The sequence below is a fragment of the Metopolophium dirhodum genome, chromosome 2, assembly GCF_019925205.1.
Source record: "Metopolophium dirhodum isolate CAU chromosome 2, ASM1992520v1, whole genome shotgun sequence".
NCBI classification, from domain to species: domain Eukaryota; kingdom Metazoa; phylum Arthropoda; class Insecta; order Hemiptera; family Aphididae; genus Metopolophium; species Metopolophium dirhodum.
Window position 1 is genome coordinate 42,484,687 of NC_083561.1, and position 15,717 is coordinate 42,500,403.

The 15,717-nt window shown below is 27.1% G+C and overlaps 1 protein-coding gene across 1 annotated transcript; it reads right to left on the reverse strand.

The window, feature by feature from the left end:
• Positions 1-4,047: 4,047 nt before the first annotated feature.
• Positions 4,048-15,523, reverse strand: LOC132938560 (uncharacterized). The gene is made up of 23 exons (XM_061005474.1): positions 15,377-15,523; positions 15,203-15,292; positions 14,991-15,127; positions 14,800-14,934; positions 14,557-14,738; positions 13,713-13,892; positions 13,531-13,636; positions 11,760-11,945; positions 9,417-9,611; positions 9,137-9,356; positions 7,811-7,968; positions 7,518-7,691; positions 7,327-7,456; positions 7,116-7,273; positions 6,856-7,055; positions 6,572-6,749; positions 5,947-6,511; positions 5,686-5,870; positions 5,440-5,613; positions 5,241-5,378; positions 4,889-5,171; positions 4,706-4,809; positions 4,048-4,470 (listed from the first exon to the last, which is right to left on the reverse strand). The coding sequence occupies exons 1-23, from the start codon at positions 15,429-15,431 to the stop codon at positions 4,198-4,200; spliced, it is 4,206 nt and encodes a 1,401-aa protein (XP_060861457.1). The 5' UTR covers positions 15,432-15,523; the 3' UTR covers positions 4,048-4,197.
• Between the last annotated feature and the right edge of the window lie 194 nt (positions 15,524-15,717).

The following is a 15,717-nucleotide window of genomic DNA, read 5'->3' on the forward strand; positions in this document are numbered from 1 at the left end:
AGCCAGAAAACCGACCAGACACCATCATAGGCTTGACCACGGCATAAGGAAATATCTAATTTATATTCTTCCATCACTTTTTTTATGATGACAAAGTAATCATTTGCAGTTGCATTAGGTAGGTAGTTCTTCAAAACACAGAAAGTGTTCTTTGATGTCTTCTTGTTGTCTGTTGATCTACAAATCTCAAACTAAAAGAAAATTTATCAATTCTTCCAACAATTTATGAATATCATATTTTTATTTACAGTTCAGACGCATTTATAAAGCGAATCTTTTTTTTTCATGTGTAACCACTACATGAGGGCCGTACTGTTTACACATTGCTTGCCCCTCATGTAGCATCGTTTATTTAAAAAGCAAAATGTTTACGTCTTTAGGTTGGGCTCGCACAGGGGAATGGTACCATATCCTCAGCGAGTGCTGGTGTGTAGTGTGTACCACGACCCCATGATGCCTCACAATAGTTATTTAGGTTTTAAATTTTTGCCTTGAGGTATCTTCTCGCACCGGCCTGGGCATCTCGTGGTGGTGATCCTCTTCACGGGCTAGCCGTTCTCGTGTTCCCGTTCTGTGGTTCATCCATCGTCCGCAGTCTGGCGAGCCCTCTCCTCAATTTCCTTTAACGTCAGGATGTCCTCTACCATTTTATAGAAGAGCCTGAACGTTTCTTCCGCGTTGCATAGGATTTCCACCTTCTCATGGTGATTCGCGGGAAGGTCCTCAAAGATCGGGCCGCATAGGATGCCTGGCATGTCCACCGTGTCCGGCGGGTGGCCGAGGCGGTTCCGGAACTCAGTTCTGCAGTGTTCATTGACACAGTGAAAGGCCTGTGAGGGCCCAGCTTCAGTCCAGCACGGTCACAGGCAACACATTTGTCTGAAGGCCATTCCTTCTCCTTGTGCGTCTTGTCCCCACATTTGCGGCAAGAGTCAGGGCATCTGCCCTGAGAGTGCCCGAAGCTGTGGCACTTGAAGCACCTGGTGGCTTCGGGGCGACGGATCCTGAAACGACAGTTCGTCCAACCGACCCTGACGCGGCTGGTCTCTGTGGGTTTCGCCGATCTGGGTATTCTGACCTTCACCACTTGCTGTACGTTGGTGATCCTCCACAAGCAGCAGCCATTTTGGCGTCGCCTTTGCTGGCCTCGAGGATGGCCTTTTTGACCCCAGCAAGGACTGCGTCAGCAGTGGAGGTGGATTCTAGGTCAATGACCTCCATGTCTACGCTTGCTCCGGACTGAGCAACGGAGGCTAGGACACCGGCGACTTTGTCCGTCAGGGCCTTTAAGAAGGGAGCTGTGGCTTCTCTGGACTCGAGGCTCTTGCCCAGATCTATCACAACGTCACCCCCTCTGGTCTTGTGGATCCCGTTGATGGTTGCCCCGTAATCGTCAGGGTTGACGCCTGACTGCTGCAGGAACCTGACAGTATCCTCATAGGTGGTGCCAGCCGGGACTTTCACTATGAGAGCTGCGTTCCGGAGGGGGGGGGTAGATTCCTCTGTGTGTGTTTCGATGTTGGGAGTGGGGGGAAAGCCTCATAAAGCGTTTCTTAATAAATTATATTGTAACAAATAACATGAACGAGCTCAAATAAAAATACTCAAATAGTAGTTTTTGAGGTACTTACCTATTATGTAAAAAAACGCATATTTATACACCATAATATATAATATGCTCTCTCACCGTTGTATTTACATGGTAATCGATTTATGATAAACATGTACTTTTGTACATAAATTACAGTGGTGTATTGGTAAATATATTTATGGGTATACGCACCAATAAAATATGTATGTAACCTAAACGATTAAATTATATCATCGTATATATTATATAACGTTATTGCAGTTCAATTAGTACATAGTTTTTAACATTATTTTATTAATTTTTGTATAATGTAACAATAGAAAATAAAACAAAATCAACTCGAATGTCAAAAAAATTAAAATTATAATAACATTATTATTATAGGTACAATCTATAGAATTTTCCACAAAGATTTTTTGAATTCAATATTGAGTTTACTAAATTGAACTTAAAGTCTTAAAATACATTAAACACAACGCATATTGTTATATAACTTATATTCAATACCTACTTCAATTGATAAATAATTCATTAATACATAAATTCATTAATACGAATAACGTTTTTTTCCTATATGAAATATTAAATAAATTTTAAATCTTATTTGGTTTTCTGGTTATTTTGGAAGCGTATACCCGTAAAATAAGATTTTACATTGGGTATACGCCGAAAATCGAAAATCTTCTGATGGGTATACGGCGTATACCCGCGTACCCGTACCAATACACCACTAAATAGTACAAAAAGTATGTACTAAATATTTAAAATAAGAAGGGAAAATTATCAAAATTTACATGTTACGACAAAATAATTGGGCTTGTATTAAAATTTATATTTGTCTTACTAATTCAAAACATACATTATTATAATAAAAGTGGTACTGTTTTAACGATAAAAATATAAATGTACGTTACCTATTAAATTATATGCGCTTATTGTTTTATACAATTTAGAAAATTAATATAATTGTAAATCACTTTGTGTAATCTATATATTTAGTTTAATTATAATGTATAAAACACACATCCACACATACAAGTATACAGAGCTGTTTACGGACATTGTCAGTTTTCAATTTTTTTAGTTTTTTTTTCCTATAAATATCAATAAAATTTTATTTATTGGGTAAAAAAGCGTGAAAATTTGATGCAAGGATCCTGATATATTGTTATGACTGTGGTTGAAAAATATAAAAAAAGACACGACATTTATTTTATGAGCATTTAAAGTTCAAATTTTGACAAAATTTATCAAATTTAAAATGTAATAATTATTTTGTAGTTAAAAATTTATAAAATGTTCAACTTTTATAACTAAGGATTGAAAATTTAAAACAAGGCTCCACGTAAATAGGTTATATATAAATTACTTTATTCACAATAATATCATTGAATATACTATTAGTAATATCATAGGCTGACTGACCGTTTTTGGTCAGAATCATTTTTCTTATATATGATATTTAATCATTGAATTCAAATTTAACACCATCCATTACAGACTACAGTGACCCACTTGTAACCTACTTTACAGCAGAGGGACATCCACTTACCCACTTTTCTTTTATCACAATTTAGTGGTTTTCCTTAGATTATTTTTGATTGGTCTTTTTGTTTTGGTTTTTATTTTGGTTACCAAAAAAATGTATCTATTAAAAAAATAATTTACTTAAATCGTAAAATATTGTAATCTGCACCGTTCAAAAATTATTTGATACCTATCATTATTATTTTACCTAGTATACAGAAAAAAATATTTATCTTGAATATTTTTTTTTTTGTGGTTATAAATTACCTGTATTAAATTGATTTTATTTGATTTTATAAGAATCTAATATCTAATCTAATTTATTTTAATCAATGACTAATAAATATAGGAAGACTTAAGTATTCTAGTTTAGAAAATCAATAATTAAATCCTTTTGTTTGGTTTTTTGTATATTCTAAATTTTGAAGTGGTTTTGTAAACATAACATGTGGGTAACAGTAGCAGGTGTCAGGTGAGAAAATTAGCAGAATGTGGTTTGTTTGTCCGTTCTTAAAATCACAATTCTATTAATTCCAAAAATATAGGTTTGATCAAAATAAAATAGTAAATATTTCACAAAATCTGAAGATTTTCAGTTTTGTAACAGAATACTTTTAATAATATAGTCTTATTTAAACATATGATATAATCAGTAATATGGTTAAAATATAAAGTATAAAATTATAGTCCATATTATAAACTTATTACTTAGAATTCCCTTCGTTTTTTCGCCTAAAGTAATTTACTGTTATATGTAGTGTACATATATTTAGGTACCCATTATAATTTTTATTAATTAACTACTATTAATAATTGTGTGAAAGAATAAATCATATGTAATTTTTTTTATTTCTAACGAAAATCTTGTATACTGTCCAGATATGTGGGTTGTCATTTGACACATATAGGAAACAATAAAATAAAATCCATAATGCTATAAAAATATATAATATATAATATAAAAATCTTTAAAACATAAAACAAAAAATCATTAAACACTCTACACCAATAATAAAAATAAAAATGTTTATCTATACAGACAGCTCAATAAACTCAGTAATAATTATAAATACACAATATTAAATAGTATTATTTAAGAAAAATACTATAATGATAGCAAATAAGATCGAAAAAGATAAAACATGTATTACAGGAGCTTTAGAGTGTGCTTGCATTTCATTGGAATAGTTTGTACTTTCAAAAACATTAATACTATTATTCACTTTAATTTCAAAGTTCACTAATTGTAATAGTGTTTCTTTCGTTTGAGAATCTAAGAATTCAGAATGATTTTCCAGTAATGCATTTGCAGATTTGGGTGTTAAATATTTCATATGTGATCCATCCATTAACTATATATTGTAAAATATTAACAGTTTATAAGAATTAATAAAAAGTTTAAAAATATAAAGATATACAGGGTGATTCATTAAGCGTAAAACACTCATTATCTCAAAAAGTATTAATATTTTTTACATAGTTTCAAGTTATTAAAAAATTATATTATTATATATTTTTTAATAAAAATGTTGTTAAATCACCCTGCCTGTATTATAAGTTACAATACCGATCAATTTTCTTACTAACCTTGATTTGTTGTTCATTGAGACAATTGACAGTATTTGAAGAAAGTCCTTCTAATGCTTCTGGATTAAAGTTTAATAACAGTTGCCATTGGGTGATGTTAATTCCTATATAGATAATTTCAAACGACAATATGTATTATAGTTGCTAATTATTATTTACAATTTAATAATAGTTTATTACTACCAGAGAGAATAATTCCCAAACGCTCCACTTCAGCAGTTTTCCAAGAATTTGATTGTCCAATAACAGAAACTGCTATTGATGCTAAATTATTTATACAAGACATATCACAAGATGTTATGGTATTGAAAGCCGAGCTTGTTTTCCAGAATAATTCTTTACTAGGCATAATTAATTTGGAATAATGAGGTGGTAATTTACATATCAATGAACCAAATGATCCCCATAAATGCGAAGGCATATTTGCTTTTGATTTTGTTAAAAATTGTTTTTTTATCTCCTCACGCTAAAAATGGACATAATGTTTACATATTAGTATCAACAAATAATATGCTCGATTTATATGTATACGTACAATTATATCAGTTTTTACATATTTAGAAAGTACATGTATCAATTCCAATGACCAAGGTCTATCAATGTTCAAGTCTAGTACCCTTATATCATTTACCGATAATCCCGACAAAACAGAACCATACGTGTGTAAAGCAGCCTATACATTTAAATAAACAGTAGTTACGCATAAGAGTATATATTTTTTTTAACAGACATACCTTTTCTTTAGTTCTAGACCAAATGTGTCTAGCTAATTCAGGGTTGATATCAAATGAACCCAACAAATCAATACAATTCTCCAATTCTTCATCACTCATAGAGTGAATAATAGAGTCAAACTGGAGGGAAGTAACTGAAGACGGTCCTAACATTTTCAATGCTTCACAACTAATCTGAAGAATTAAATATACATTGTAAGTATGAAGGTTAGGTTAGGTTACATTTAGGTTACAACATTTACTTACTTGCACTTCAGTATCAAAAAATAGTTTTAAAAATCTTTTTTTTGGTTGGCTATAATTTTTGTATGATTTGCCATTTCTCATTGTTGATATTTCTTCAATTCCTAATAAAAGAGATTGGTTTGAAGTAATATTAAAGGCTTCAGTATTAAAATCATCATGAAACTTTTTTCTATTTTCTGCAACATCTAATAATGAAGTAATATTAAGTCTCAATATATTCAGATTTTAGTGAATTGATAGAAAATGAAAAAGTAGTCTTACATTGTAAATGAAGGGTATTGATAATCAATTTAGAATCATCTATTTTTAATTTTTTTTCGTAATCAGTATTGTTTCTAATATTTGATATTTTACTATAATTATTAGTAGTACTAAGTAATGGCATAAATGTCAGGTTAAATGGTTTTTCAGTATACTGATCATTTTCTATATTTTTTAAGCTTTGGTTGTATTTTGAGGAATTTAATGTTGAAGATATAGGACTTGAAGTAGTAGAATTTCTAAGATTTCTAACTTCTAAGATTAATGTTGATTCATTAACATCTTGTTTCTCTTTGCCCCCGAAAAATTTGTTGAACATACTGGTTTTTGGTGATAATTTATTAAAATCGTCAGACTTTGGTAATGAAATTAAGACATTTGGTTTGTAAATTTTTGCTTTGGCTTCTGACGACATTATAACTTTTTCATTTTGACCGTTTAGGTTATAATTGATTGGACTGATCATTTGTAATTGAATCTGCATTGAAGTTAAGTAGAAATTAATTAGAGTTGATAAAGAATTAGTAAAATCCTTATACTGATCACCCAAAATTAATATGCAACCCTAAAAAACAAGTATTTAATTAAAAATAATTTTTATTGGGTTAACGTTCATTAACCTTACCTTATAAAATGGAATATTATTCGATAAAAATTCAATTTCATCAGCGTACCTAGTTAGTATAATATCGGAAGAGTTTAAACGTGACATATCTGGTATAGCATTTAATTGATCCTTGTTTAATACAATAAGAAGATCAGACAATGTTACCAAAGTATCACTCGACCAATTTTCAACATTTCTGAAATTAAAAATGTTTAAAACATAGCTGGTTATAATTTTTTCAGTACCTAAATAATATAATTTTTAACAGAACTATATTATGAAAAATGTAATATAAATTTTACCCAAAAGCTTTTATTAATAAATCAGCCCATTTTTCTTTAGCTATTGAATCAACACACATTCTGGTATCAATTAAACCAGTTTCTACTATGAATTTAAATGCGTGTTCGTCCACCACACTCAAATAGGTTGTAGGAATAAAATGGATTAGATTTCCAAGTATATGTAAATGCTCAAAACCTAAGGTAGGCCTATTTCCTAGCTGTATTGGACAAATTATACAATAATGATACATTTTTTTTATTTTTAACTTAATACTTACACTATTTGTGATATATTGGTCAACCATTAATGACAGTTTTTGTGGTTGAGATGCAATCATTAGTTCAGGTAAACTTAATTGTCCAATGGAATACAATATATTATCCCTCAAATTTGAATTTAGAATAACATCAACAGGAAGAGTTGTCAAGACAAATCCTAATGAAAATATTTTTTACTTTAACTTAAAACTAAATACAAAAATAATTTACCTTGCACAGCTTCAACTTCCCATGCTTCTAAAAAGAAATCAATGGTACCCTCTGCTGTTAATTTTGATTTTAACTTGAGATAATTATTAAATGCTTCGGCCACACAAACTTGCAAGTTTTTAGGAAAAACCTATAGAATTAAGGTTATAAATTAAAAATAATAATTTTTTTAAAATATATTTCGGTCTTACTTTTCCTGTCCGTTTTAGGTATGCATTATAGTCTGAGATTAATATAATGAATTGTACACTATTTAATCTTCTTATGAAATTACACGTATACCCATTGTAAAGACCTTTAATGACTGCTGAATTATTACCAGTCCATTTGACAAGTAAATCATTGTCTTCTAATATTACATTCAACTAAAAAATTGTAAACATTTGTATACTGAATAAAAATACAAAGCAATTATATTGTATATACAAATCACAAATGAGTTTAATACATTTCTTATTATTTATTTAAAATAATAAACAATTACTATATGCTTTGGTAATTCGTCTATTCTATCAGTATAATTTGAGTATAATTGTTTGAGGACATCAAATATAGGACCTGGCACATCCAAAGGGGCTAACTGATCAAAAATTATATTGTGTTTATTCTTCAGCATTTCTTTAATGAAGCAGGTTTGTTTTACTGAAAAAGTTATACATTAATGTTGTATAAATAAACAATTAAAAAACCTATTTATTAAATAATTTCAATATATTATAATTGGTAAAAAATATCAGCCCAATATTTTTAAAAATGAATTAGTTATTAAATTAATAAAAACAATTATATTAAAACTTATAAATTTTCATAATAAGAAAATAAAATGTCAAAAGCAATTCACAACTACTGTTCTGAACATACGCAGTGTCGGTGCTTGCTCTTTAGTTTTATCATAACAACGGTTAATATACATGCAAAATATATTATAATAACAGTGTGACATTAGAAATGAGTCCCATAATAATAAGACATTCAATACACCCCATTAAAATGTATTGTCATCTCTGATATCACCCATACTTGGTGAAAAGAAAAGTTAATTTTTATCTTCTCTGGGTCCACAAACTCCCAATCAAATCACTACATCAAGGAGATGCATAGATCACCACCAATATATATAAAAAATGTATCCAACTTCTCCAAGTTTAAAATATCATTTACTTATTTACAGCAGTTTTCCCATAGTTGGACTCACTTTGGGATCAGAACATTTGAATTTATTAATTAAACAAGTCAATGAGTTGAAAGGACCAAGAATAAAAAAATAAAACTTAGCATAATAAAATACATATATATATATATATATATATATATGAGTAATAATAAAAAAGATTTATAAGTGAAACAAAGAAATTAGGCTTTGACTTATAAATATTTATTATTATTTATCTATCTATTATGTATTTTATTATATTCACTAAATTGAACATATGTATTTACAAACAGAGACAATTCAATAAAAATATTCAAAATGTACTTAATTAAGTATTTTAATTAACCCTTAACTTTATAGCAAGTCTAACAAACTAATATTTTTATTTATGTTAGTATAAACAGTTTTATTATAATATAATTGTAATTATTATGCTGGGTTGCATAAACAATTTATTAAATTTCAATAGTTCACTAAAAATTTAATGGACCAATCATGGCCCACTAAATCTTGTTTAAGGGACCATAAGCTCACTATTGATTCATTAAATGTTTTGTGCAACCGGATTTAGTATTTTAAAGTGTAAACTATAATTAATTGTAACAATATTCATTTATCTGCTACAAATATTTCAATAATAACAAAATTAATATTTACCTGGGTTTGCTATATTCAATAGATAAAGAGCCATTGGCAAGTTATGATCATCAACTAAAGATACCAAGTGAGATATTACTGGATAGTTTATATTACCATCATCAATATTTAATAGACTAGAAACTGGAACTGCTTTAATCATATATTTCAAATCAAGTAAAAGTTTTGGATCATTTGAAGGAAATGACAACATACTGCTACAACCACTCAAATAAAAAGCCTAAAATTTAAAAATAAACAATTTAATTGTTTAAAAATATTATGAATTCAATTTGTTTACTTGTCTATTAGTCAGCATATAAGAATCAACAGCAATAAATGATTGAATACTTGGCGGAGTAGTACAAAACTTCAAGAATGAAGAAGCTGGTTGAGTGTATATCAATGGAAGATGCCGCAAGTCATCAGATGACCATTCATAATATCCATTTATATGTTTTTTCGACAGACGATCACTAGCAATTTTATTAAATATCTAAAAAAAAAAGGTGGGTAAGTGGATGTCGCTCTGCTGTACAGTAGGTAACAAGTGGGTCACTGTAATGGATGGTGTTAATTTTAAATTAAATGATATAATATCATTGTATAAGAAAAACGATTCTGAGTGAACACTGTCAGTCAGCTTATGATATTACCAAGTATATTTGATGATATTATTGTGAATAAAGTAATTTATATATAACCTATTTACGTGGAGCCTTGTTTTAAATTTTCAATCCTTAGTTATAAAAGTTGAACATTTTATACATTTTTAACTACATAATAATTATTAAATTTTTAAATCTCATAAATTTTGTCAAAATTTGAACTTAAATGCTTATAAAAAAAATTGTACTTATGTATTTTTAATATTTTCCAACTGCTATTAGAAAGATATATTAGGAGCCTTATATTAAATTTTCACGCTTTTTTACCCAACAAATAAAATTTTATTGATATTTATAGAAAAAAAAACTAAAAAATTGAAAACTGACAATGTCCGTAAACAGCTCAAAAAGAGTCAAAATATTTTCAAAATTTTATGGTGTATAGAAAATGAAAATATAAACATTCGGTAAAATTTTCATGTCTCTACAGTTATTCGTTTTTGAGTAACAACAAAATAACAAAATCGTTACATGAAAAATCGATTGAATATCAAATGTTGTAAAAACATGAATTTCAAACGCTCATAAAAATTTAATTTGACTTTCTTCTAGACATTTTTTTTTTTGATAAAGGTAGACAAACTTATGGATAATCTTGTATTATATTTTCAAATCTTAGATTTAAAAAGAAAAATTTTTATGAATTCTCAACTCAAAATAATTTGCTAATTTTCGTGATTTTTCCGTATTTTGTCAAGATTTGAACTTTAAATGCTTATAAATAAAAACTGTGACCAAGGATTTTTAATATTTTTCAAATGTCATTGTAACAATATATATAGTAAGTACTTTGTAATAGATTTTCAAGGTTTTTACCATATAAAAAATGCATGTATATTTGTTTTAAAGTTACACCAAAAACTAAAAGTTGATTTTTCCACAAATCGATTTTGCGTAAAAATTCCCGTTTTTCCTGGCACTTTTGAAACCTATTGAAAATTTTAAAATTTTACCTCCTGAATGCACCAACTAAATTCACTTTCCCATCGAACAAGATACTGTTGAAGAAAATCGGAGCAGTTTTATTGCCCCAAACCGTGATGACAGACACAAAAATAAAAGTAAAAATAAAATAAAAAACACATATCATTGTTAAGTCAATACATTCATCGCTCCGCTAAGAATCTAAAATTATTTTGTTTTAATAAATTTAATAAAGAATATTTATTTATTTATATTAAATTCTGATTGGCTAGTTAGGATGCAAAAAGTGTATAAAATTCATGTATATATATATAAATAAGCATATATAGGAATAAATGAAATTAATGGATTTCAGGGAAAGAGCTTTTCAATCATTTTTAGTGGTTCAGTAAATTGTAAAGAGGCAATTAAATTTATATAGGTACATAAATCGTATTAATTTTGAGTTGGTTAGCATCTAATAGACAAACACAGTAGAACCTTGATTATCCAAACTAATTGGGACCGCACCTAGTTCTGATACTGGAAATCGTTTATTAAAACAATTATTTTTTTTTAACACACAATAACATTATGTGTTAAACACCATATTATTATGTATTACATATTTATTATTATTATTATTATTATTAGGTATATTAGAATTATATTGTGTACTTTTAGAAATATTTAATCACAAAGTACATAGGAACATATGTTTGTGATATTTTTTTGATAAAATTATCCATTTTGATTTGACAAAAGCTTCGACGCGCTATTCTACAGCTAAGTCTTACAAACGTTCTGATACGCTAATTATAAGTTTGGATAATAGAGGATTCGTATAACGGAGGTTTGAATAATCGAGGTTCTACTGTACATCCAAACAAATATTCCAAATTGTATTTAATTTATTTTTTATTATTATGATATTTATATTGTAAGACACTACTACGGCCAAACATTGCGATTCTAAAAAACCTAACATTCTACAATTAATAATTTAAAAACATATAATATTTGTTAATTTCCATCTTATACTTAAAAAAATATTTGATAGAAAAATGATATACCTGTTTAGCAGCTGGATAACTTAAATGTGTTTTTTCCAATAACGAAATTACAGTTTCATTAGCCCATTCTTCTGGTTCAAATTGATCAATTTGTAATGGTGACAATTTAAAAAAGAATGTTGGATGCAGTATCTTCACATCTTTTAAAGTGCTATTTTCCATCAACAATGAAAATAAAAATCGAGCCTACAAAAATAAAAATTTGAAATAAGTAATATTTTTTTCTTTCATGTAGACAAAGCTAGATAAACATTTTTAAATTATAATTGTTGTTTATATTTGTTTCTAAACTACTTAAAAAATTTACTTTCAACTTTGTATACTATAACCATAGGTGTGCAGTGTGCATACAATTGAATTGCAGGTACATCAAAATACTCAATCAGCTGTATCCAATAATAAATCTCTAACTGATTAATTAAATATAAAATATAATATAGAATTGAAACCATATTTTTTTCACTTATGTTAATATTTTTTGAATAATTAAATAACAGGTTTACTTAATAGTTAATATTAAAAAATGTCTTAGTATGAAATAAATAAATAGTGATTACCTAAGTCTCAATCATAAGAAGTGCAAAAATTTGATAAAATGGAAAAATTTCGAAAATGGATAAATTTATAATATGAGTAATTATAATTTAAATTTAACCACATACTGATCATACATTTCAATTATATTAGTATAATGGTATCAACAATTAATTGAAATTGATTTTTATGCATTTACATATTTTTATTAACTATAGTTAGAAAAACAGGCTATGTAAAGTATACATTTGAAACTAATCCTAATAAGTAAATGGCAAAAATTGATACCTAGTGCATATTTGGAGAATTTTAAATTATTATTTATATATTAATATTTTCAAAAAAATACAATGCATATTATTTTTTTTTTTTATATTCATGTGCACAATTAAATAGTATTAACTTTTAAATCTCCTTTTATCAGGTAATACAGCAAAACTTCCAAATAACAAAGCATCATAGGGAACAAAAACAAATTTTAATATAGAGGAATTCGTTAAATATAATTTACGCATGATTAATAATGAAGGTCATGGTTCTCAAAAATAATTCGCTAAACAGACAATTTTGTTAAATGGAAGTTTTACTGTATATACAAATATCGAGGAATTTGTTATGACTGTCTTTCATTCAAATTGTTGTTAAGATAAGTGAATACTGAATAATATGTACAATACAGAATGTGCAATACAATTTATATACAATACTTAATACTTATTAATAAGTAATAACTCTCTTTATTATGTATTTAATGTAAAAATTAAATTTAAATAGTTAAATTAATTTTATTTCTATATTTGTAATACCTATTTATTTAATTTAAATTCATAAATCAATGCATTATTTATGTATGCACATTTTATATGTTTTAAATCATATTATAAAAAGAATATTTAAAAACGTGAAGAAATAAATTAAACCCTCCGGAAAAATTGTATCAACACACTTTACATGTAACTATTAAGAAAGTGTTTTAACATTATTTATAGCAGTTTAAAAACTAAAAACTAAAAAGCAGATCTCACATTGTTTTCGTTTTTAAATTGTGTTTACATAAAATTATTGTTACATTTAACTAGATATATAATTTTAATTAAGTATCATATACTGAATAACCAATTTAATTCTATAGCCTTCTATACCTACTAGATTTATTATTTTAGTGAAATTATATTTATTCATAATCTAATACATAGTTTTTAGTTATACATTTTAAATAGATAATATAGTTTCATACTTGAGAAATCTCAAAGTCGATGTCATATAGTGCATTTTTAGAAAATTCATCAAACGGTATAAGAAGTAGTTCATTGTTATTAAAATCTGGTAACAAAAATGTATACCTATACAAAAAAAAAAAAAAAATACTTAAGTATACATAAAATATAACATTATAATAATAAAATTTTCTCAACCAACTGTAGAGCTGTTTGTTTAACCGTCCATTTGCTTAATGGATTGGGATAGGATTGATTGACTGACAAAAATGACCATAATCTTCTAACACTTTTAGGTAAATTTTTCCAATTAATTGTTGTATATTTATTACATAATGTCCTTTGTTTTTGCTTTTGTTCTACTTCAGCCAACAAAGTCAACCTAAATAATACATATTATTTTTAATAAAAATATTTTCAAAATATATTAAATTTATAAATATTAAATATCAAATGCTTTCACTGATTATGATATTATTTGATTAAAAATACAAAGAAAACTGATAATTTAACAAAAGTAAAAATAATATTAATTAAAATAGTACTCCACGTTTCAATTAAAGTTGCATTGATTACCTTTGTAATTATTTAAATCATAATGAAAAATGAAAAATATAAATTAACCAATAAATAATAATATCAGAAAACTAATTATCGGTTGTTATTATTAAAAATAACAACAGTAAAAATTTTATTTAATAACCCAGTAATAAAAATACAGAGTAATGTTGTTATTAATTTTTTAATGTAATCTGTGGTTGCATATTCTTAATGTATAGGGTGTCCAGTCTTTTTTATTTATTCTACACAACACTTGTACATTAAAAAAAATCTCACATCTACAGTCAATTTGAAATTTAACTTTTTTTAAATCAAGTGACATGATAAGTAAAGTGAATTTATTAGAAAATAGAAATTATTATCACAATATCAAATTGATTATTGTTTGGCCAGTAGGTAGTTGCTTCCAGTAGGTACTTCCCCTCATAGGTTGAGAAACACTGTATTAACGTATGTTATACATTTATAATATATTAAATACTTACAGACGTGTGCTAATACTTTTAGTTGTGGTAAGGACATATGGTGTCCAAAGTCTAGCCAAAGTGTAGCCACATATATTTGATAACTTTTGAAATTTACCATCTTTCACATCATAATTCCATTTATAAACTGTGTCACCAATACAATCTAGTATTTTATCATTTGTTATTACCTTTGTGACTAACTAAATAAAATGTATAAGTACATGAAAACAGAGAAATTAAAATTAAATGATTTATTCATACAAAATTTAAGAACTCAATGCGCTGTTTATCTGTTTGAATAGATTGAAGGATTTTCTTAGCTATTGGTGTATGATCTTCATGTGCAATTATGAGAGACGCAAGATGAGTACCAGATAACACGGCTAACTTATTTATCTGAAATTATCATTATTTTAAATTAATGTTCTGATAAATACATTTAATTTACTTACTGGTAAAAAATATATAAAACTTGTTGGAAGTTTGATGATTTCTTCGGAAGTAAAATCAGCTAGAGATCTGAGCAACAACTTTTGACGTAGATCATGAGGAACATCGTTAAACAATAAATCAAGCTCAGTTTGGTATCCTTTATTAAAATCCAAGAAAACAATATTTTTTATTATACCTGTATTATTAGCAATAAACAAATATTATTACTTACCATCTACACAGTCACATCTTTCTGATTCATTTGCTTTAAGTAAGCAAACAAATGATCTATCATTTATATCACAACAATTGGCTTGCAGCTCTAAAAAAAAAAAATTAATTTTTTGTTTAAATGTAGAAGATTTGTTTTTGAAAAAGTTCAATGTAACTTAAAAATAATAATAACCTGACAAAAGTAAAATAAATAAAATTACAACAAATTGTTTTTGTAAAAACCACATGGTTCTATATATTATATGTACATAATATCATAAAGTAATAATATAGACGTGACGTAGTGAGCAAATAACTATGCTCGAGTCACCAACTGGACTAAACGACAGTAAACGCAATTACTGTATTTTATGATCTGTACTTATTACAGATTCGTATTTTTATCAATAAAATAATAATATGAAACTGAATTATTTCAGGGATCTCCCATTGTCAGATAACCAATCTAATCAAATTTTTATTAATAAACGAGTAGGTATAATAACCATGAACGAACAGTTAATTAGTGATATA